General features: G+C 43.2%; 1 protein-coding gene across 1 annotated transcript in view; it reads left to right on the forward strand.

Annotated features, from left to right (window-relative positions):
• Positions 1 to 21539, forward strand: part of Zmat3 (zinc finger matrin-type 3) — a 33320-nt gene extending 11781 nt beyond the window's left edge. Inside the window, exons 3-6 of the mRNA XM_027392026.2 lie at positions 10801 to 10920; positions 12662 to 12828; positions 12948 to 13051; positions 14755 to 21539. Of these exons, the coding sequence (XP_027247827.1) occupies positions 10801 to 10920; positions 12662 to 12828; positions 12948 to 13051; positions 14755 to 14966 (603 nt within the window). The 3' untranslated portion in view covers positions 14967 to 21539. The remainder of the gene's footprint in view (positions 1 to 10800; positions 10921 to 12661; positions 12829 to 12947; positions 13052 to 14754) is intronic.
• The last annotated feature ends 607 nt before the right edge of the window (positions 21540 to 22146 follow it).

Genomic DNA, 22146 nt, shown 5'->3' on the forward strand with positions numbered 1-22146 from the left:
CAGAACTGCAGACTCTTATATCAGAGCAATGAATGTCGCTGATACAGACAGTAAGCAACTCTCAAACTTTCCTCGGAACTTCACACAAGCCAGGCCTCCATCCTGTGCACTCCCCGAAGGATTATCTTCTATGTTTCTTGTGTCCAGTTCCAAAGTCAGTCCCCAGTCCTCACCAAAACAGCATAGCCAGGTCTGTCACAGCAAAGCCCCACTCCTGACACCAGTTTGTGTCTTAGTTAGGTTTCCATTGCTGTGATAAAATACCATGTGACTGAAACCAAGTTGGGGGTGATGTTTCACCTTACAACTCTCAGGTCACACTCCATCACTGAGGAAAGTCAGAGCAGGAACTTAAAGCAGGAACTGATACAGAGGACATGGAAGAATGTTGCTTATTGGCTTCCTCCTTGTGGCTTGTTCAGTTTTCTTTCTTATACACCGCATGACTAACTGCCCTGTGTTGGCACCACCCCCAGTGGGTTGAACCCTTCCACGTCAATTGTTAATCAAAAATGCCCCATAGACTTGCCTAAAAGTTCATCTTAAGGAAGTTTGTTTCATTAAGGTTCCCTTTTCTCATATATGTCTAGGTTGTGTCAAGTTGGTAAAATCAACCAGCACAAACATGCAAAACCGTATTTCATTGCTTTGGAAGTCTGTACTAGGTGAAGAAATGCAGCTGTTTCAGTGTTGTAGCTGCTGTGATAGTGACTAGGACCTTGTTTGAGTAAATAAACTTCATCCCCTAGCTTTCTCTAAAGATGCTCTCCTACGTCTAGACACAAATTTATCTGTTTTCTTGAGCAACACTGGCGATTAAACTGAGTGCCCTGTACATGCTAGGCAAGGCAAGTACTTTACTACTGAACTACATGTCCATCCTTATAATCCCTTCTCATCAAGTTGTCCAGCTGGGCTTGAGCTCACAGCTGTCCTTCCTCAGCCTCCCCAGCAACTGAATTACAAGAGTACCACCAAGCCCTATGTCCTGAGTATCTGAAAGCATCCTCGTAAGAATAATTCAACTAATAGATGAGGTCATAGGAAATGATTCTCGAGTCCAAATGTAATTTGTATAACACTGGAAGTGCATGAGCTTGGTCCTGAGGATGAGCCCTTGCTGGTTCTCTTGTTCTGCTGTCTGGATCACCAGATGACAAGTACTTCCAGTCCTTGCTTTGGCCCTGTGAGGGGACAGCAGCTCTCCTTCAACAGTCATCTCTGGTTGAGTCCATCTGCTTCTCATCTCCCCCCCCCCCCCAGATATCCCTGCTCAGAACCAGTTGGACTCTCCATCCTGCACTCTGGATTTTACCAGTGGTCCCCATGTCTTTACTTCAGAATGCATATATCAGGCTAGGTCTCTTCTGAATAATATATTGAAATACCAACAGTAACCTTCCCTTTTTTCTTTTTAAGAAAAAATTATTCTAGCTTCTCAGCTAGAGGTGGGACATCATGATCCCCACCACATCACGTTGGCGTGTTCATTGGCTTGATCTTGTGTAAGTCATCTGAAGGCTCTAAGTTCATGTGTGCATGTTCAGAAGGCAACATTTCACCTTACTCCTTCCCACTCTCTGGCTGTTCAATTCTTTCTGCCCTCTTTGCACCGTGCTCCCTGGTCCTTTTGGGTTCACCTGTGATGTGGCAGGCCAAATCTGGTTGTGTCTCTCTTTACGTCTTGGTGACATGTGGTACTGGTAACACTTTCCTTCTTAAACAATCTAAGAGAGTATCTTTCTACTCAAAAACAATGTCTGTGGAACAAAGAACTTACTGTGATGACAAAGTGGGATACTTGTTGACATTCCCCACATGGTCTGTGTCTTTTCTTCCTTCTCCATTCTTCTTTCTAGCTCTCAGCTTGGTTTGGCTGCAGTTTTATGGTTTACTCTATGAAGATTGATCATAATTTTGTCTAGTGGATTACCAAAATAAGTGTTCCATGCTCTGTTTACAGGTAGATTCCAGTTGTTGAAGACTGTCTTTGGGCTTTGCATCTTTGTGAGTAGAGAAACACTGTCCAGTGTAGCAGTTTCCTTCTGTTTCCACCTAGGGTTGTGATCCCAGGTACTCAGGTGTTCAAGTGGATAACACCAAAATTGCTCACAACTATTCTTCTTTATTTTGATCCATATGTGGAGTATAAACTTGAAGTTGTGTCATTTTTCTTGACTTTCTGTTACGTTTCTTGAAAATAGGAAGAAAAATCATATGCCCTAAAGAAATCTATTACCATCTTTCCTCCTTATATTACCATATTTCTTTTTCTTGTTTTTAATTATTTCTTGCATGAAGCCCACTGATTCACTCTTTCGATTTGTGTTAGTTGTTTCACACTTGGATCACGACTCCTTGTGTAGTCTTTCCTATTTTCTGGATTTTTTAGTTGCTTTTTTTCCCCTTCTTTCTCTTATATTTATTAAAGGCCCCTCCACAAACTCCCACCCACATTATCGAATAGAATGCTCCTCTTTTGCTTTTGATCCGTCTGTCTTACCCTATTTTTTTTTTTTTTTTTAAATCTGTTTGCCCTTTGGGTTGCTCCATACCTGTCAACGGTTCTTTGGGTGACTATTTTCTAAATATTATTATTATTATTATTATTATTATTATTATTTTCTTTTTTCTTGTTCCCACCTTTTGTAGTCAGAGTATAATATTGTCACAGTACTCCAAGGGAAAGAGAACAAATATAACTGTGTATCCTAACTGACTCAAGCTAGAGTTATTTGGGGAAAGGGACTCAATTGAGAAAATGCCTCTATAATCGTTTGTAGGCAAGTCTGGGGGGGGGCATTTTCTTGATTAATGATTGATATGCACAGGTCCAGCCTACGGGGTGCAGTGCCGTACCTGGGCAGCTGGTCTTGGATGGTAGCAGAAAGCAGGCTGAGCATGTGCTAGGCAGAAAGCCAGTTTGCAGCATCCCTCCATGGCTTTTGTTTCAGTTCCTGCCAAAGTCCTTACAGTGATACACTGTAAGCTGTAAGGGGAAGTAAATGCTTCCTTCTTTAAGTTGCTTTTGGTCTTGGTGTTTATAATAGTAATAGAAACCCTAACTAAAACACCAGCAAATCTCACTTTTAAATAATATGAGGGAGTAACAGGAAGTAGACATTTCTTAGCTCTTATATTTCAAAAAAGTTTCTACATTTTGTTTCATATTAGGAACATAGCTTAGCTTTAGGTTGAGAATTAAAGCCTGTTTTCCATTGTTTAGATTCATCTAATATTGAAGAGAAACCTTCCTCCTGGTTTTATTCCTTTGCAGGTTACCTGCTTTAATTGTCTCTCCTTTGGTTCCCCCTTGTCTTAGTTAGGGTTTCTATTGCGGTGAAGAGACTCCATGACCATGGCAACTCTTCTAAGGAAGGCATTTAATTGAGGTGGCTTACAGTTTCAGAGGTTCAGTTCATTATCATCCATGGCAGGGAGCATGGCAGTGTGCAGGAAGACATGGTGCTGGAACTGAGAGTGCTACATATTGCAGGCAACAGGAAGTGGACTGACAGTCACACTGAGGGAAGCTTGAGCAAAAGAGACCTTAAAACCTACCCCCACAGTGACACACTTCCTCCAACAAGGGAACACCTTCTAATAGTGCCACTCTTTTTGGGGGGCATTTTTCCTCAAACCACCACTCTCTTGTAAGGTTTTAGGCTTTTATTTATTGAGCCTGAAATTTTATATTGATAGATGTGCCTGGGTCTGAGTCTTTAAAATTTGTTCTGGACAGCACTAGTAGATCCCTTCTATCTATCTTTATCCATTGTCTAAGTTCTGGAGATGGCTAAAATTTTTTTTTTAAAATATGTCCTTTATCCTCTCCCCCTTTTCTGGAACCCTAACAATCCCTATCCCTTGACTGGTGACTTGCTTCTTGTCGTTCCCCCCCCCAATTTATTGAAATACAGTGATGTGTTGATAAATATTTTATGATTTTGGATTTTTGATTGGAATTTTTACTCAGTATCTCTGTTTATCCATGGGGCTGCCATTCTGTGACCCTCCTCCAGGGTTGCCAGACACTTTGGATGGTCCTACTCCTATATGTATCATGTTTTCCTATGCATGCATTCACAAGTTTAACTAAGCATCTATGCACGCTACTGTAACTTCTGTAGTCTGAGGGTGGCGGTGGCCCTAGCATGGACTTTCCTGTTGCTGGTTGTTTTTTACTCTTACTCTTTGGCTCTTTGTGTGGTCCACCACCCAGATCCCAGGTAAATACTTGGAGGCTTATTCTTACTTACTAATGAATGCCCAGCTACACAGTCAGACACAGATTAAGAAGAAGAAGAAAAAAAAGTTACACAGAAATAGAGAAAGATAAACACCCAAAAGGTAAATGGGATAAGTTAAGAAAAGCTGGCTAGAAACAAGCCAAGCTAAACCCGGGCCCCATCTTGCTCCTTGATCCTCTCTTCCTTCCCCAGATTGCTCTTCCTGTTTATTCTCTCTGCCTGCCAGTCCCTCCTAGCCTTTCTCCTGCCTTGCTATTGGCTGTTCAGCTCTTTATTAGACCAATCAGTTGTTTTAGACAGACAAAGTAGCACAGCTTCACAGAGTTAAACAAATGCAACTGAAAAGAATGCCACACATCTTTGCACCATTAAACAAATGCACCGGAGCATAAACAAATGTAACACATCTTAAAATCATATTCTACATGCTTTCCTTCCTTCACAATTCTTGGATAGATCGGTCCTCAGCATAGACACGAGTCACTTCAGCACATTATTTTTCCTTTCCTTATTAAGTTGAGAACCTTTTCCTTTTCACTTCGAGGGAGTGCTTACCACTTTCTCTTTGTCTTCTGTGAATGTCAGCATTGTGGTGCTTATACCATGGTGCCATCATTAAGTGAAAGGAGGGTTCCTGGCACACAAGTATTGTGGGACAGTGACATCTGGCACCTGGTTGGTGACTGAGGACTGAGGTGGTAGCAGGTTGAGCATAGGTATACCAGAGGAAGGGCTGAGTCACATCCAGGCAGCTGAAGTGTGGCAGCTGGGCATTTTGCCATGCTGCTCATAATTGCAAGCGTTTTCAAATGTGTGAATCTCTATTCCTGGCGTTTTCTGTGAAACCGAGGGGTGAGGGTGGGCTGTATCACCTGTGTCTTTCCTTCTATTACTTCACTTATTTTTAATTTTACAAGTGACCTTGGTTTGAAATACTATGTTGACTTTATTTATGTGCTTGTTTTGTTGAGATGGGGTCTCATTATATAGCCTTGGTTGTCCTGGAACTCACACCGTAGACCAGGCTGGCCTTGTATCACAGACATCTGCCTGCCTCTGCCTCCTGAGTGCTGAGATTAAAAGTTTGTGTCATCTCACCCAGCTGTTTTTTTTTTTTTTTCTAATTTGATAGCCATCCATTAACTAGTGAGGCTCTCTTCTTCAATCTTTTTCAGAGCATTGATTTTTAATAGAATATCAATTAAGAATATGAAGTTATGGACTTGAGGGTGATGATAGTTTTGTAGTCTTACAACCTGCCTGATATGTGGTATTAGAAATACATCCTGTTACTGCTTTTGAGGATGGTGATTTTTGACACAGCACCTTCAAAGTCAGCGTGTATCAGGTAGTCTAAACAGCATCCTGTGCATGATGCTGGTAATGCTGCAGGATGGCCCCTGGGTGCAAGGAGTCATGGATTCCCCAAGTGGATGATTGTCCCCTGTTACAGCACTTTCTTATGGATTTGGAAATCATTATTACTATTATTAGTTTGAATTATTTTAGACTTACCGACTTGTGCTTCATCCAGTTTCCCCAAGTCTGAATAGTCTACATAAAAGTACAATTGCCAAGCATAAGAAACAAACACTGAGCCGGTGTGTGGCATGTAGATAAGCTTAGCAGTTGGGAGGGAGAGGCAGGGTGGTCACATGTTCAGCCTGGCTTCATAGTGAGTTCTGAGCCAGCCTGACTTACCTAGCAACAACACACTCAATGAAAGCAAACCAAAGAGCCAACACTGGAACCCTTATGTGCTCTCCCCCCTGTGCTCAATTGTTTCCATTTCACCTGCTGTCTATGCATAACCCCTCCTCTGGGGTCCAGTCCCAAATGAGAATTTACGTGTAATTTTAATATTTTCTCTAACTCAGACAGGCCATTATTCTTCTACCATCTCCTCTTCATCTTCTTCCTGTTTGTTTTCTCTCATGAGCTCATAGTTTTTGAAGAACTGTTTTGTAGAGTGTTCCAGATTTTGCCTTGTGTACTTGAGTTCAGGTTATGTGGTTTTGGGCAGTATTACTGCAGACATGATGCTGTGTCCTTCCTGCTGCATGAGTCACAGTGGTTCTCTTGGTGTTAATTATCTCTCAATTAAGGTGGTGCCTATAATGATCTCCTTGGAAAAGACACTGTTTATCTGTTGAGTAACGATCATATGGAGAGATATTCTGAGACCACATGTGTGTTTTTATTTCTCATTACACTTTCGCTTAGTTAGTGATGGTTTTTGTAGGCAGTGACTATTAATTACCATGGGGCTGGCCAGATAGTGTTGATGGGAAGGGGTGGTGCTGGGGATGGGACCAGGACTTCGTTCCTTCAAGGCCTGTGCTCTCATCACTGAGCTATGTCTCTAACCCTTTCTCAATTCTTAATTTTGAGATACTCCTGTGTTTACTGCTCTAGTTAGCAGTGTGAACCCGGGAGAACAGGGCCTAAAAATGAGGTAGACTAGAGTCTCATGCAATAACCAACTTTATTCAGAGAATCAGACAGTTTATACTCTGAAGATTAAGATGAGTCACTGAATAAGGTATACAATCACAAGGACAAACCGCTTGTGGCAAAAACATGGTTTTTAATAGAGGCATATGAATAATAACAGCTGAAGTAAACTCCCTCCTATCTGCTATACCTGGGAGAAGCACAAAAACACACTCCAAGAGCAGTTCTGTGTTTTGAAGAAACTGAGGTCACAAAACTCTTTCTTGTCTTGTTTTCTTTGCATTTTCTCACAGCACTCAGAATTCTCCTTGCTTGACTCCATTCTTGGACTGTGTTTCAACAGCCCTGTTGCCTGGGCAGGCTTTGAACATGTACGACCTCTTTCCTTAACTTCCCAACTAGTTGGAGTTACAGGTGTGTACCACCATGTCTCTTTTGTTTGGTTAGCTTTTTGAGATAGGCCCTCACTGTGTAACCTTGTTTGGCTTAGAACTCACTGTGTAGACCAGGCTGGTCTTGAACTCACAGAGATCCACTTGTGTCTGCTGCCTCAGTGCCAGGATAAATGGCATGCGCCATCATGACCATCTATCATTATGTTGTTAAAAAAGTGTTCCAGTGACCCCATTTCCTCCTAACTCTGTGTCTTCTTCCTCTGCCCCTTGTGGTGGGCCTCTTCTCTATGGGAGCTCTTCTGCGCAGCCTGTACCATTTCCTCCACTACCCAGCTTGTATCCCTAACTATCTGATACACTTGATCTTTCTTCTAGTGTTTGTTGTTCATGGAAAGTGATCCTCACCAAGACTAATTTTTGACCTCTGTCTTTTCAAGCCTCCAAATTAGTTTGTTCTGACTTCACTTGCCTTAGGTTCCTGTATCCCCTTTTTCTTGAGTTGTCTACTGCTCTAGCTAAGATGTCAAGTACTATATTGAATAGGTATGGAGAGAGTGGACAGCCTTGTTTTTTCCTGGTTTTAGTGAAAATGCTTTGGGACTTGTCCCAGGTGCATCACCTTTTCAGAGAAGCCTGGCACAGGCAGAAATAAGGAGCCCATGTGCTTTCCTAGTTTTCTTCTTTTTTTAATTATTCCCACCATAATACCTGATTCTTTATCCAACCTGTACTTATTGGTTACCCATTGTATAGCAGAAAGCATCGTAGGCGTGGAAGAAAGCAGGATGGTGGAGGTCTTTAGTTTTAAGGAGTACATTTCACAGGGGGAAAAAGAAAAAAAAAAAAACAAGTCATATCATTTGGGGCTGTGGTAAGTGGCACTAAGATAAAGTGAAGTCAGGTGACAGGATAGTGTGAGGACACATGTTTGCATGTGTGGCAGGCAGGGACAGCTGTGGTACATTGATGAGGTGTGTATGAGTTGACACTTCATGAGGAGAATGATCCAGCCTTGCACATGTCTGAAAGAGATGCTTCCTGGGCAGAGGCCACAGCAGCTCAGGGAATCAGGCCAGCAAGGTAAGAGAATGGCAGACAGGGAGAGGAGGACTTGGGGAGGACATAGATAGGGGAGGTGGGCGGGGTCAGAGCAGATAGGACCTTAATAGATCTGTCAGTGAGACTTTAGTAGCTTTTCTTTGTGTTGCTGGGGAATCAAACCTAGGGTCTTGCCCATGCTGGGCAGGCACTTGCCTGCTGAGCACAGACCCAGCCAATACTGGATAAGAGAGGGAGGCTCCATGGTTTGATTTATGCCTTCAGTTCATCACTGGCCTATGAGAATTACGAAGGGACCGGACTGAGAGCAGAGCAGGAGGAGCTGTGGCTGCATGTACTAAGGTGTTGTTAGTGTGAGTTACTATATAGCTGGTGTAATTGAGAGAAGTGGAATGGCCAGAGAGGTGTTTGAAGGCAGGCCACCAGGACTCGTCAGTAGAGTGCTAGATGTGCTAGGTTTATGGAAGTGTGGGTTCAAGCACAAAGGCCTCAGCAGTTCTCTCAAGTACTGGGTGGGTGGTGGTGCCACATTTGTGGACATCTCGATGACTTGAGTGGTGATGAAATGTCCTGTCGGAAGGAATCAAGAGTAAAGTTGAATGTTCCTTTTAAGACCCCAGAGTGTGTCTGACAAGAAGGGATTTGGGGATGTGACTCTGAAGGTCAGAGATGCAGCCATATCTGGGGACCCATAAACTTATTCATTGTCTTAGTGCTGGGTTGTAGCTCAGTTGGTGAATGTGTGCACAGAGCCATGGGTTGATCTTCAGCACCACATAAACCTGATGTAATGGGGCACACCTGATTTAGAGGTAAGAGGATGATGTGCTCAAGGTTAACTTCAGGTATACAGTGAGTTCCAAGCCAGCCTGTGCTATGAGAGACTTATCTTACAAACAGCAAAGAACACCCCCACCCCCACATCGATTCATTGTCTTATAAAGTCAGCTAGAGTTGGAGAACAGATAAAGAGAGAAGAGAGCCAAGGTGGGCCTTGGGCACTGCAGAGATCAAGGTCTGGTAGTGGAAGAGAGGTGTGAAGAGGAAAGGGAGTCACAGAAGACAGAATCATTCCTCCCAGGGAGGATCATTTCTGGGAGGAGGGAGACCAACGGTGGTGTGCTTCGTAAAGCTCATTCATTGAAGGTACAACCGTAGAGGGGACCGTAAACTTGACTCTGGTAGTCCCATGGGGATGGTGTAGCTAGAACATTTGGATGGCAGGGGATGGAACTTAGCTGTCTTTAGGCTGTGTGCTTAGTCCACTCTTAGGAGTTAGCAGGTAGTAGATAGTAAATGTTGGCATGTAGGTTTAAATTTTACAACATGGTTTAACAAGTAAAGAACTGTTTTACCCTTATTATTCTTATTTATGTGTGTGGTGTGCGTGCCTGCACGAATGTATGTGTATCATGTGTGTGTAGGAGCCTGCAGAGGCCAGAAGAGGATATCAAGCTCCTTGAACCACAGCTACAGGTGTTTGTGAGCTGCCTAATGTGGGTGCTGGGAACTGAACCCCGGTTCTCTATTGTAGTGTGAGCTCTTTCAATTTCTGGATCATCCTTCCAGTCCCACCAGAGTGCTTTTGAGCTTTGCTACCAGTTTTATTATTATTATTATTTTTTTTATCAGCTCAAGGAATGTTCTCCTGTGAATTATAACTTAAAAAAAAAAAGAAGCCCATGGTGAGAAAGGCCATTCTGACTTGGCAGAAGTTCATAGTAGCCACATGCCACTATGATGTGCGGTAAGGGCTGAGCTGAGGTTTCAGGCTATGGCTCTGCTGGTGTTTCCTTCTGGAGGTGTGTGCCCTAACCCCCACTGCAGTTCCTCCCCTATCAGGCATGGGCGATATCAGCAGATCTCTCCAGGATTTCTGTGAGCAGCAGGTGGACCGAGGCTCATCAAAGTGTTATGTTTGAAGTGACCCTCTGTTAAGTGCTAGTTTTGTAAAAATGATTGGATTAGCTGTCTCATTATTTGACTTTGAAGCCACTTCGGTCAGAGCATCACAAGATTCCTGTTGACACAGTGGTGTGTGAATGGTGACAAGCTTCAGGGAGGATGTGGCACTCACTGTGAAGTGCGGGGCTTCTCGAGAAACAGAGGAAATTAATTTCTTTGGCTTCATTCTTTTATCTTCTCCAGATAAATAAAACTGTTCTCTTAGATCCGAATGATAGACTCTGTCCTGATTAGCTATTAATGTCAACCCCTGGGAAGAGGGAACCACAATTGAAGAATTGCTTCCATCAGATTGGTCTGTGGCCATGTCTGTGAGAGGTTGTCTTGATTCATGTAGGAGGAGCCAGGCCACAAGTGGTGGAGCCATCTCTACCTAGGCTGTATAAGAAAGCCACTGAGCATGAGCCAGTGAGTGAGCCAGGAAGCAGTGTTCCTCCATGGCTTCTGCTCGAGGTCCCGCTCTGACTTAGTGATGAACTATGACTTGGAAGTATGAGCTAAAATAAACCCCTTTCTCTACCAAGTGGCATTTACGACAGTAGCAGGGCCCAGCCTACAACAGGGTCCCTGGCCTCAGATCTGGCAAGGGTCTGTTGTTCTGGGTGTACAGGAAAGACTGCACGCCTGTGTGTATGCACTGATTTCTGTCTGACAACCTGCTTTGTGTTTACCTGTAGGGTAAAAACCATGGCAAGAAACTCCGAAATTATTATGCGGCTAACAGCTGTCCTCCTCCAACCAGGATGAGCACCGTGGCAGAGCCTGTAGCCACACCCCTTGTTCCTGTCCCTCCACAGGTGAGGCAGAGTAGTATGAAGAGACTGTCACATACACATGGTCACAGGTTCTGTGCCTGTGTCTGTCAGGGCCAGTCTGAGCAACTCCCTGAAAGGTTCTTGGTACTCTTTAGTCCTTGAGCTGTGTCTGCTAAGACTTTGAACCCTGAGATCTCTCCTTGAATTTGGCCGTGATGTGGGAGATGATGGAAAAATAGTGTTATGTCTATTTTTATGTCTTTCACGATTCTAGGTTAAATGATTGTGATATCTGGGTTTTGCCCTGGGGGCTGAAGATGGTGGATATAAAGGCTGGAGAGATGGCTCAGTGGTTAAGAGCACTTAGTGTTTATGCAAAGGGACCTGGGTTCTGTTCCAAGCACCCACATGGTAGTTCACAGCTGTCTGTAACTCCAGTTCTTCATCTGATTTCTGAGGGCATCAGGTCCATGTGATACACATAATATATGTAGACAACAAACTCACATGTATAAAGTAAATCTAAAAATTCCACTAAAATATTATTTATCATTGTTGCTATTGATGCTGTCTTAAGTCCTGCACACTAGATAAGTTTATGATTGGCTTTGTTCTAGTCCTGTGAGCTGGCCTCATTTAGTATTTGCCAAGGAAGTGTTGGCCTTATTATTCAAAGCTTGGTCCATGGACCAACAGCTTGGGCCTCATGGGGGCTTTATTAGAGGCCTGGAAAAGCTAAGTAACTTTCCATGATGTTGCATATTTGAAATGTTGCAGAGTGAAAAAAAAATTGTGTCATCTTAGCCTGGTTTTCCCAACTACCAAGGTATAAATGTTACTTTCCTGAGTGTTTTTCTGCTTAAAATGTGTGTAGGTGCCCCTGCTGAGCCTCCTCCTCAGACTTATAGGAAATGAGATACTTAAAAATGGCAGCAGGGGCTTTCCAGCTGAGTGGTTTTCACATCATGAGTTCCTTCAGGATGGATACTCTAGGTAGCTGTCCCCTTCCTCCTTGGAAAACAGCCTGGCCCACCCTGTTTGCTTAACACAAACCTGTGAAATACGAAAATGTCCTGTTGTCCCCAAGAATCTTCTCTTCCAGGTCAGACAGTTTGGGGAGTGCTTTTTTTTTTTTTTTTTTTTTTTTTTTTTTGGTTTTTCTAGACAGGGTTTCTCTGTGTAGCTTTGGAGCAGACAGCGCTTTTTAAAGAACTGTTCTAGATAAGAAGATGTGGTCTCCACAATCGTAACCATAGATTCACTTCTAGCCAAAATTTGCTGTGTAATTTTTGTTGACCCAATGGAATTTAATCCTGATGGTGTTTGGTTTCTTTTAACTTGTTGTCTGGCTTCCCTAGTTTTTTTTCCCCTGAGTATACAGCCATAGGTGGTTTGGGGAGTTTGTAGGACTGGAACTTTCAAAACTTTGTAGCCGTGGATCTCGGTGGGCTGCTAGGTGCACAGTTGGTCCTCAGTAGGTGCTTATTGGTGAATTTTGAGCAGACTTCCCTCTCTGGGAAGATCTTTGCCTCTTGCCCTCAATGTCCACACTTTGGAAACATTTCTTCAATGACTATAGCATCACACTAGTTGGTGTTTTGGTTCATAGGTAATTGTAATTCAAAATGGGACAAAGGGTCTCCCAGTGTCTTCCCCTGGAACTGCTTTTTTTTTTTTTTTTTTTAAATAAAGCCTGCAGCCTTGTCCTAGGCTTTGGTTGTTTCTCAGAAAGACCTTGGGCGAGTGGGAAGGTGTAACTGTGCTTCTGTGTCTTTGCTGGCAGGTGGGCTCCTGCAAGCCAGGGGGCAGAGTGATCCTGGCCACAGAGAACGACTACTGTAAGCTGTGTGATGCCTCCTTCAGCTCCCCTGCGGTGGCACAGGCTCACTACCAGGGAAAGAACCATGCCAAGAGACTTCGTCTGGCTGAAGCTCAGAGTAACTCGTTCTCGTAGGTATTGCCATTGCCTCGGAGGCTGGATTGTTATGTGAAAGCAACTGTGTTTAAAGGAGCAAATGAAAGGGAGCCTTGTTCAGATGTCTCACTCATTTCAAATTCCTTTTCTCCAGGGATTCCGCTGCCGAGGCAGGGCAAAGGCGGACCCGGAAAGAAGGGAGTGAATTTAAGATGGTGGCCACCAGGAGAAATATGCACACAGTCCAGAACAATTCAGGTATCCTGCATGTTCCCATGTGCCTCACAAGTGTACACAAATCTGCAAATGATGGCAGTAGATAGCCCCAAGAGATTAGGTTGGTTGTTGTTTTACTGAATGGCTCTTCTGACTGTTGAAGAGGCTGTCTTTCTGACTGTTGAGGAGACCGTCTTTCTGGTATTCTTTATTTAATATTCAGTGTACTATTTATCTTGGTTTTAAATCATAATGTTTTATAATTCCTTATGGTTCCACTTATAAATCCTTATTTTTAAATATTATGTAAAGCACAGTGGAAAATGAGCTTTTTGAGTGCTGGGAAGATGGAGTGGTCATGCAGGCATGAGGACCTGCGTTTGATCCCAAGCCCTTGTAGGAAAGCCAGGCACAGCAGTTCACACTTATAGGAAAGCCAGGCACAGCAGTTCACACTTATAGGAAAGCCAGGCACAGCAGTTCACACTTATAGCCTCAGGTAAGGTTGGCAGGTCTCTGGAGCTCACTGGCCAAACAGCTTTGCTGAATCATCAAGCTTCAGGTTCAGTGAGATTCTGTCTCAAAATATAAGGCGGAGAGAGATTGAGGAAGACATTTGACATGTCCACACCGTGTTCAGTTTTCATTTATTGGGGAAAGTGTAAAACAGCCGTGATTTTTAACCAGGTAGTAAATGACAGTTATCTATAAAGTTCTTGTGATGTGTACATTCAGTGGAGAGCCATGGGTTTATGGAAGTGTTCTGTGTTCATCCTAGTCTGGGCAACCACAGCCTCCAACACTCTGCATGCCAGCAGAGGCTGTTTGCATAAACAGTAAAACAAAAACAAGTTTCACTGAATAACAAGAGACAGCTAGTGAAAATACAGAAACAGAAAAACCTGTGGTTTGATGAATGCGATCTCAACGCATTGCTAGTTATGACCAAAGTCAACTAAAAGACAAAGATGGTCAGGCCGGATGTCAAAAGCTAGCTTTGATGAAGGAGCCTCTCACAGCTGTGTTAATGTCAAGGCAAATGCTTTATAGGATTCCAGGAGCAGAGTAATAAAAATACATACTGGAGTGAAGGGTCTCACTATGTTGCTCACACTGACTTCAAATTTGGTACAATCTTTCTGCCTCAGGTTCCCAAGTGCTAAATTACAGGCACAAGCCACTATGCTTGGCTACAGTCTTTAAACATTGTATTTATTTTTAAGAGCCATAAGCTTTTAGAACCAGGACTTATCTCTATAGTAAGCACCATGATACTCGTCAGAGAATCATTTTATGTTTATAGATTGAACTTGTAAATACATGTAATTTTTAAAAAAGTCCATTCATCACTCCTTTATTTAAAGTTAGAGTCTGAATTGGAATTTAGAGTTATAATGTATTATGATAAGAACTCGTGGATTTTCTTTACCAAGTGGGCTTTCTGAGTATTTGCATGCATGAGAGAGAGAGAGAGAGAGAGAGAGAGAGAGAGAGAGAGAGAGAGAGAAAATGAGTTTGGGGCTATCTTTCTCTGTTGCTTCCCACCTTATTTTTTGAGCTCACTGATTGACTAGGCTAGCTTGCAGGTGAGTCCCTGGGATCCCCCTGGCTTTGCCTTACCAGCACTGGGGTTACAGGCACAGACCACAGTGCCTGGCTTTTATGTGGGTGCTGGAGATCTGAACTCAGACCCTCGAGCTATCTTGCAGCCTTGACTTTTTTACTTCTGCCTCTTGCTTCATCAGGTCCTTACTTCAATGCCCGCTCTCGGCAGAGGATTCCACGAGACCTTGCCATGTGCGTCACTCCTAGTGGGCAGTTTTACTGTTCCATGTGTAACGTGGGCGCTGGGGAAGAAGTGGAGTTCCGGCAGCATCTGGAGAGCAAGCAGCACAAGAGCAAGGTGTCTGAGCAGCGGTACAGGAGTGAGATGGAGAACCTGGGCTATGTACAGTGATGCCTGTGCTCATGGAGAAGCTGGGCCTGCCTGTTGTTTGCCTTCTGTCAACCTGCCTTGCTTTGTGGTCCCCTTGATACATACATTCCTCATCCCTTTGCTTAATAACCCGCAGTGGTGCCATGAGTCGTCATGTTAAGTTGGGCTGGGGGAGGGAGCTGTGCTTCTTAGGTCATGATGCTGTCTTGGGCCAACTGTGTCAAATGGCTTACAGTGTGTGACCCACCTGCCCCGTCAGAAGGAACTTCTTATCCTGATCAAGTTTTGTTTAACCAAGAGTAGCCTGACCGTTTAGAGATACGATAATTTAAAAACGGCATCTACTTTTGCAGTTTTAGTTTTATGCATCTTAGATGAAGACTTGATTTGCGTTTGTTCTTCAGAGTATTGCGAACAGAGGTAAACTGAGACTCCCGTTTCCGGATGCTCCTGGGGAACCATCACCACAGTGCGGTGTCACTTCAGTATGATGTGCTATTATGGCGTGTGCTTGGGTCTCTCAGCAACAGTTTGTTCCCTGTGGCATGTCTCTCTCTAATTCACATGCAGGGTTTTTTTGTTTTGTTTTGTTTTGTTTTTTAACCCAGACGCTTCCAGAATTCTTATGTTCTTTTGAAGATGTAACTTCATCTCCAGTTGAAAATTGTACACATTTAATCCCCACCTCTTCCCTCCTATTTGGATCAGCTTGTCTGTTTGACTATGTAATGAGTTGAAGATGGATATTCTTTTAGAAAATATATTTTCAGATGATTCAAGGAAATGCCTGCATGTTTTTGAGATTCAATTTGGAATTATATTTTCACTGATAATTACGTGAACTCATGGGATAGTCATTGTCTTGTGGCTTTTTGATGATTGTATCCTGATACTGCCCTTGCAGGTGATGGGCACTCCTGGAAAATACTGCTCTCTATTTCTTATGTGGAAAGTTTGCTTTTTTAAAAGCTGATCAAGTTTCAGTGTCATTTCCAGTAGAAGAACACACAGACATTGTGTTTTCTTCTTTGCCTCCTTGAAGAGACTGAAAACACAGATGGCTTTGGTGTCCAATGGTTCTAATGGGATTATTATTTTTTAAATGAAAAGCCATAGTGTATGTCTAGATTGACTACTGGAGTATTATGTGAACTCGTGTTCACAGTGTTTTCTCCATTTTCTCCTTTGCCTCATGTGATAAGAGCAGAATGCCCATGCTTCTCGGGAAGCATGCTTCTGTTGAAGGTCTGTAGCAAGCAGTATTTTGCACTATGTCAAATGCACATTTTATTATTCATGTCACCACTGGAAACCTCTGTGTAGCCTCGAATTCTCCAGGCAAACAGATGGAGAGCAAGGAAGCGCTCACAACTCTTCCTTTCCATTCTTGCTTCAGAACAGTTGAAACTCACAATTAAAGGTTAATTTTATGATTAGCTTCTAGAACTGTACCCAGTTACTTTTCCTGTTGAAATGCTGGTTTCTTGAAAAGTAGAACTATTTGGTTAAGCATTTCCCCCTCAGAAACAGAAGAGCAGTGTTCACTTGAGATTTGATCTCCGTTTGCAACTCCTCATACCGGAATTCCTTCTGTGGCCATCTACAGAGTTAGTTGGTATAGGGAAATTTAGGACATATCTTGTTAGCTCTTTGGTTTCTCATTTTGCTGCTAAATATAATTCTTTGGTAGACTTAAATATTGCCGGCCACTTGGTTCTGTGATTGTTTAACAGTCTCATTTGCTCTCTCTGCAGGGTTGTGTCTGTGCATCTCTGTGCTGTGTCTGAAGATACATGATTCCCTCCCCCTAGTTTTGTGTGATACCCCAGAGAGAATTTCACCTCATCTTTATCTCAGAATAACATTGAAAGATTCTGAGTATAGATTTACATTTTATAAAAGTGACATTCATCTGCTTTAGTTTTTCCTCTGGGAATGAAGTCAAAGGTTATGCCCCCCACTCTCCTGTATGTTTTCCCACTTTCCTATGTGTTCTCCCACTCTGCTGTGTGTTTCCTGACTCTCTTGTACATCACCCCTCTCCTGTATGCCCCCCACTCTCTTGTATGTCCCCCCATTCTCCTGTCTGTCCCCCCACTCTCCTGTATGTCCCCCAGCTCCCCTCACTTACCCACTCTCCTGTATGTTAAAAAAAAACAAAACAAAAAAAACTAAACAGTGGACTTAAGGGCTTGATGTGTTTTCAAGCCTCGTGAATTCAGGTTCTAGTCTCCCAGTGCCCTTAATGGATGTTAGGGACGCATAAGTGTGGTTTCTTTTAGAAAGAAATGTTAGATTTATAGTGTTATTTCTATATTCCTTTGCACTAAAAAGAGTGATGCATTTGTTCTATGACACTCCAGTGCCAGGTTGCCTACAATAACTCAACTTGTTTCTAAACTCTGGAAGTTGATAAAGTAATTGTGAAAGGGTCATTGTGAAAGGTTATGTGGATGTCTGAAACACTTGGAAGATCCCTGGGCTGAGATGGGATTGTCCAGTGGGTGGGGCAGAGGGTATCTTCTCACGAAATGAACTCTGTATGGAAATTGTCCCTTTTCTGACCAAGCTATGGTGGTGTCTGAGTCAGTTAACTGAGCTGTCTGTTGGTTCCATTTTGTGAATCCTTGTCCTGTTATGCCACATGCTGTAGGATCAGTCCCCTGCTCTCCAAGAATCCTGTATCTCATGATATGCCACAGTCATGGATGGACAGAAATCTGAACAAAGGAAACCTCAGTCCAGAATTAGGTAGATTTCAGCACTATCAATTATTTGTGGCACTGCTGTGTGTTCTTGTGACTGTGTCTCATTAGGAGGGCAATTGGAACACCCAGATCCAAGGCTGTGAGGAAGTGTCCAGTTTCTATCTGGATCCATATGCCTTCAGAGGGCATTAACTTTGGAGTCCAGCTACAGCCCATGTCCTTTGACCTATAAGATCTCACCCTGAGCAGAAGACTTTGCTGGTCTGGGTTGGTCTGTGTCCTGACATTTGTATATTCGAGCCTGTTGTTTTATGCTTGTCTGCTTGCCTCTTACAAACTAAATTCTGCTTTCTTTCACAACATTTGTCTTGGAAAAAACCTTCTAATCAACTCTTTCCCCCTTTAGTTCACTGTGAGCTTAGGAAGTCTTCGAGGATGGAGGTGGAGAGCTTGTTCATGTCGTATGTTCTGAAGTGACTCTCCCACCTCACCCCACAGGGCTTTGTGTAGCCCTTGGTCTCCAGTCTGAATAAGGAGAAAAACGTTCTATATATATTTGTATACTAGATTAGGTCTTCCTGTGTAGATAGGATCTAACAGTTGACAGTGGGACTGAGGACTCTTCCATCCTGTGTTATCTGGGACTCTGAGAAGTGGCAGTCTAAGGAAAGTGAGCAGAACAAGTCTCGACAGACAGGTAATGTCCACACAGTGCTTTCTCTGTGGAGAAAGTCGAGAACAGCGGGTTTGGGGTGTAATCCACTTTGTTCTGTAAATGTCAGAATCTAGCTGGAAGTATTTGCTAGAGGTGAGATGTGTGGCTAAGCAGTGGAGTATCGTTTAGAAGTGGGAAAATACTCTGTTGGTGTATGCAGAATTTTAATGTAGATATTTGAACAGGTGTTTAAAAAATTCTACCTTGCCCCTCACTTTAAGTCTCTCTTAGGAGTTTTATGTGTGATTTAAAAAAAATGCTTTGTTGCTTTTGTGTTTTGGGTGAGTAAGTCCCCCGTGAGCCACCTTGTCAGTGTGCTGAGTGGACACTGTGTAAATAGCTTCTCATTTGACATTTATATGGATAGTATGTGGTGGCATTTCCTTCCCATTATCAATAGAGATTCTATGAACTCCCTTTCTCTGTAGCTACCAAAAAAAAAAAAAAAAAAAAAAAAAAAAAAAAAAAAAAAGTCCTGGCTTATGGTCCCATGTGACCTTGTGTCCGTTAAGCCCAAATTATGAGTGCCTTTAGCAAGTGTTAGCATTTCACAGAGGGTAGAAATGACAGAATTTACTGCCATTAACCACAGTTCATAAAGTAGCTCAAAATAGTAAAGGTCCTTGTGAATTCCTGTTCTTTGTCTCCCCATCCCCCTTAGTACAATCTAAACTTACTATTGGGTAAAACTGCATTCTGAGCAGGAACCTGGGTGTCATGGCTGGCAGTAGTCACCTGGACAGGCTATATCCTGGTTGCTGTGGCTGGCAGTAGTCACCTGGTGGGAAGGGAGGCTATGTTCTGGTTGTTGTGGCTAGCATTTGGCCTGGATGGTTGTGTTGGATGATGCATTGGTTGAGATGTTGATGTTGGAAAAAAAACTTCCTGCTGATTGTGCTCCAACTTGGTTCTTCTGTAGAGAGGGGAGATTGTGTAACTGCAAATAAAGTGCATTGAGGGACTGCCTGGGACAGTAGCTCCGGGTCACACTGTACATCCACAGGGTCATCTCATGTGGATGGAGGGGCCTTTCCGAGCAAGCTTGAGGCCTTTGAAAACAACAGTTTCCTTACTTCGATTAACCAAAAACTTCAAATTTCCTGAGTCTTTACAATCTTTTGAACGTACGATTAAACTAATTTTGGGGTAGAAATAGCAATGCTTGCCTCAAGATTTTATTATGAAGAATTTCTGGTATTTGTGAAAGTGAAAAATGTTCGGCACATACCTAACTGTGTCTTCTTGTCAACCTTTCCCCACTTGTATTCCCACATTTCTTCCCATGAGCCCATCACTGTATTCATCTGTCTGCCCACCACGATTCATGTCTTAGCATCAGTTTCAGACATGACCATACTGTAGGTGTCATGCACTAGGATTTAACATTTAACTGTTAATACATTAGGAAAGCCTCATGTGTAGGTCATAACTTGAGCCAGTGAACACTCATAGTTCGCTCCTGTGGACTTCAGTCTTCCTTGTTTCTGTTCCTGAGTGTGCTTAGAGTTTCCAGCAAGTCTGCACCAGGTTACTGGCCCTAAAGATTACATTCATGACAGGACTTGCTGTGAACCTATGACTCTGTGACCACTTGCCTCCTGTCATGTACATAGCAGAGTCAACACTGAGACAACAGTCCTGTCCACTGAGGGGTGGGTGAGCCTTAGGGCAGTTTGCAGCCAGTCATGCTGAGGAAAACTGCCCTCTGTCTCCATCCTGTTCCCACCTCTGTGGACAGCTCTGCAGGGCTGAAGGCACTGGCTCCAGGTCAGGGAGACTGGATGGGCAGATGAAGCAGAGCTCAAATTTCAGTGTTTCTGGGTTGTAATCTTAGGCTTCCAATTAACTGGATGTTCCTTTTGGGCTCTTAGAAGGACAGCATTTATTTTTATGAATTAGAATTTTATTTTTTAGTATTTCACAATTCTTTTGACATAAAGATATTCTCATGGTCATTTGTTGTTGTTTTGTAAAGTTCCATCTAGCCCAGGCTAGTCTTAATTCTATCTACTATGTAGCCGAGGATGACCTTGAACTCCCAATCCTCCTGCCTCCACCTCTTGGTGCTGGGTTTACAGGCCTGTACCACCATGCCAGGCTATAATCGTAGTTAAGTCCAAAGCAATTGCTAAAATCTCACTGCACTGTTGAATACCAACTAATGCAGTGTCTGTCTGATTTCTTTTTTGTCTTTAGATGGCTTTCACGATCACTCTGTCAATGTAAGTAACCCCACCCTAGTGAAAATGGTGTTCGTGCACTCTCTACCTGATTCTTTTTTTCTTTTTTTAAGAAAACAACTTCATATGTCAAGATGAGTGATACTATCTTAGGGCAAAGCCCATACTTGGGAACAAACCTCTTGGAAGTGGCTGGTCATTGTTCTGCCTTTTTTGGTACCTGAATACCTGCCAAAGGTTCTGTAAGCCAGTGTGTCATTTTGTAAGTCTCATGGTGACTCTCTGCTCACCTGTGGTACCCAGTCAACTGCAGTGACTTGGTGGGGGTTTGGTGTGGCCTCTTTGAAATGCCTTACTGGATATGCCAGGCTCTGCTGTCAAGCATCCCAGCTGTTCACTGAGACCCACATGTCCTCTTTGGGATGTGTGCTCTTGATCCGGAAGCAAAGCTGTCCTCACTTTCAGTATCAAGGGTACATCTTAATGCAGTGGTTGTCTTAAGTTAGAAGTAGAAAGCTGAGAGAGTTTGGAACGCTTCACGTGATCACATGGCAAACTGTAAATGTGCTTTGCTATTTCACCAGAAAGAATGCAGCTAACAAGTGCCCGTCCAGACCAGGGAAGTGGGGCTGTGCTGTGTAAGGCTCTCCACTTGTCTCTCGGGGCTTGAAGGTCTGAGCAGGCTGCCAGGCATCGGGTCAGTCTCTGTTTGCAGACCTCCTGCTCGGGGGTTCCAGAGCTGACTGACACATTACTGAATTCAAACCAATCAACTGTGAATTGTGAAATTGAAATTGCTCTTTTAGTTTTATTTTCTTCCGCTTCTTAAATCTAGAAGTCTGAATGTTATTTACGCTTCTACTGCTTATGTTGACGGCTCATCTTGGCTGTGTATCCTCACGTATGTACTGATTCCTTCCTGAAAAAGGCTTGATGATACTGTAACAAGCTTTTTGTGTTCAGTTTAATAAAATGGTTTTTGAGTCTTGTCTCAAAAGTGTTTGGTTATGCGTTGGAGACCAAGGGTACTAAACAGTTAGCACGAAGGTGTTATACCCATAGTGAGGATGAAGTCTGAGTTTTCCATTCATGGTGGCATATGGTGTACTGCATTCTTTCCTAGGCTTAGAACACCTGAGTTCTCCAACTTGCTGTGGAATTGGCCTGACTGTCCACACTGCCGCCCGCCCCAGCTAGCCTCTCCCAAGCTAGCTAACTTGGGACTGTGGTGTATTCTGGTTTGCCGATAGCTTTTTTTTTTTTTAAATAAATTTTATTTAAATTAGAAACGATCTTATTTTACATATCAATCCCAGTTCCCTCCCATCCTCCCATGCTCTCCAGCCTGCCCCATCCCATCCCCCATCCACTCCTCAGGGAAAGTGAGACCTTCCATGAGGGATCATCAACATCTGTCAAGTCTTTGGGGCAGGGCCTAGGCCCTCCCCTGTGTATCTAGGCTAAGAGAGTATCCCTCCATGGGAAATGGGCTCCCAAAATCTGTTCTGCACTAGGAATACATCCTGGTTCCACTGCCAGAGGCTCCATAGACTGCCCTAGCTTCATCTATACCTTTTAATATCTATTTTCCCTTCAGA

The sequence above is a fragment of the Cricetulus griseus genome (genome assembly GCF_003668045.3).
Source record: "Cricetulus griseus strain 17A/GY chromosome 1 unlocalized genomic scaffold, alternate assembly CriGri-PICRH-1.0 chr1_0, whole genome shotgun sequence".
Classification (NCBI taxonomy): Eukaryota; Metazoa; Chordata; class Mammalia; order Rodentia; family Cricetidae; genus Cricetulus; species Cricetulus griseus.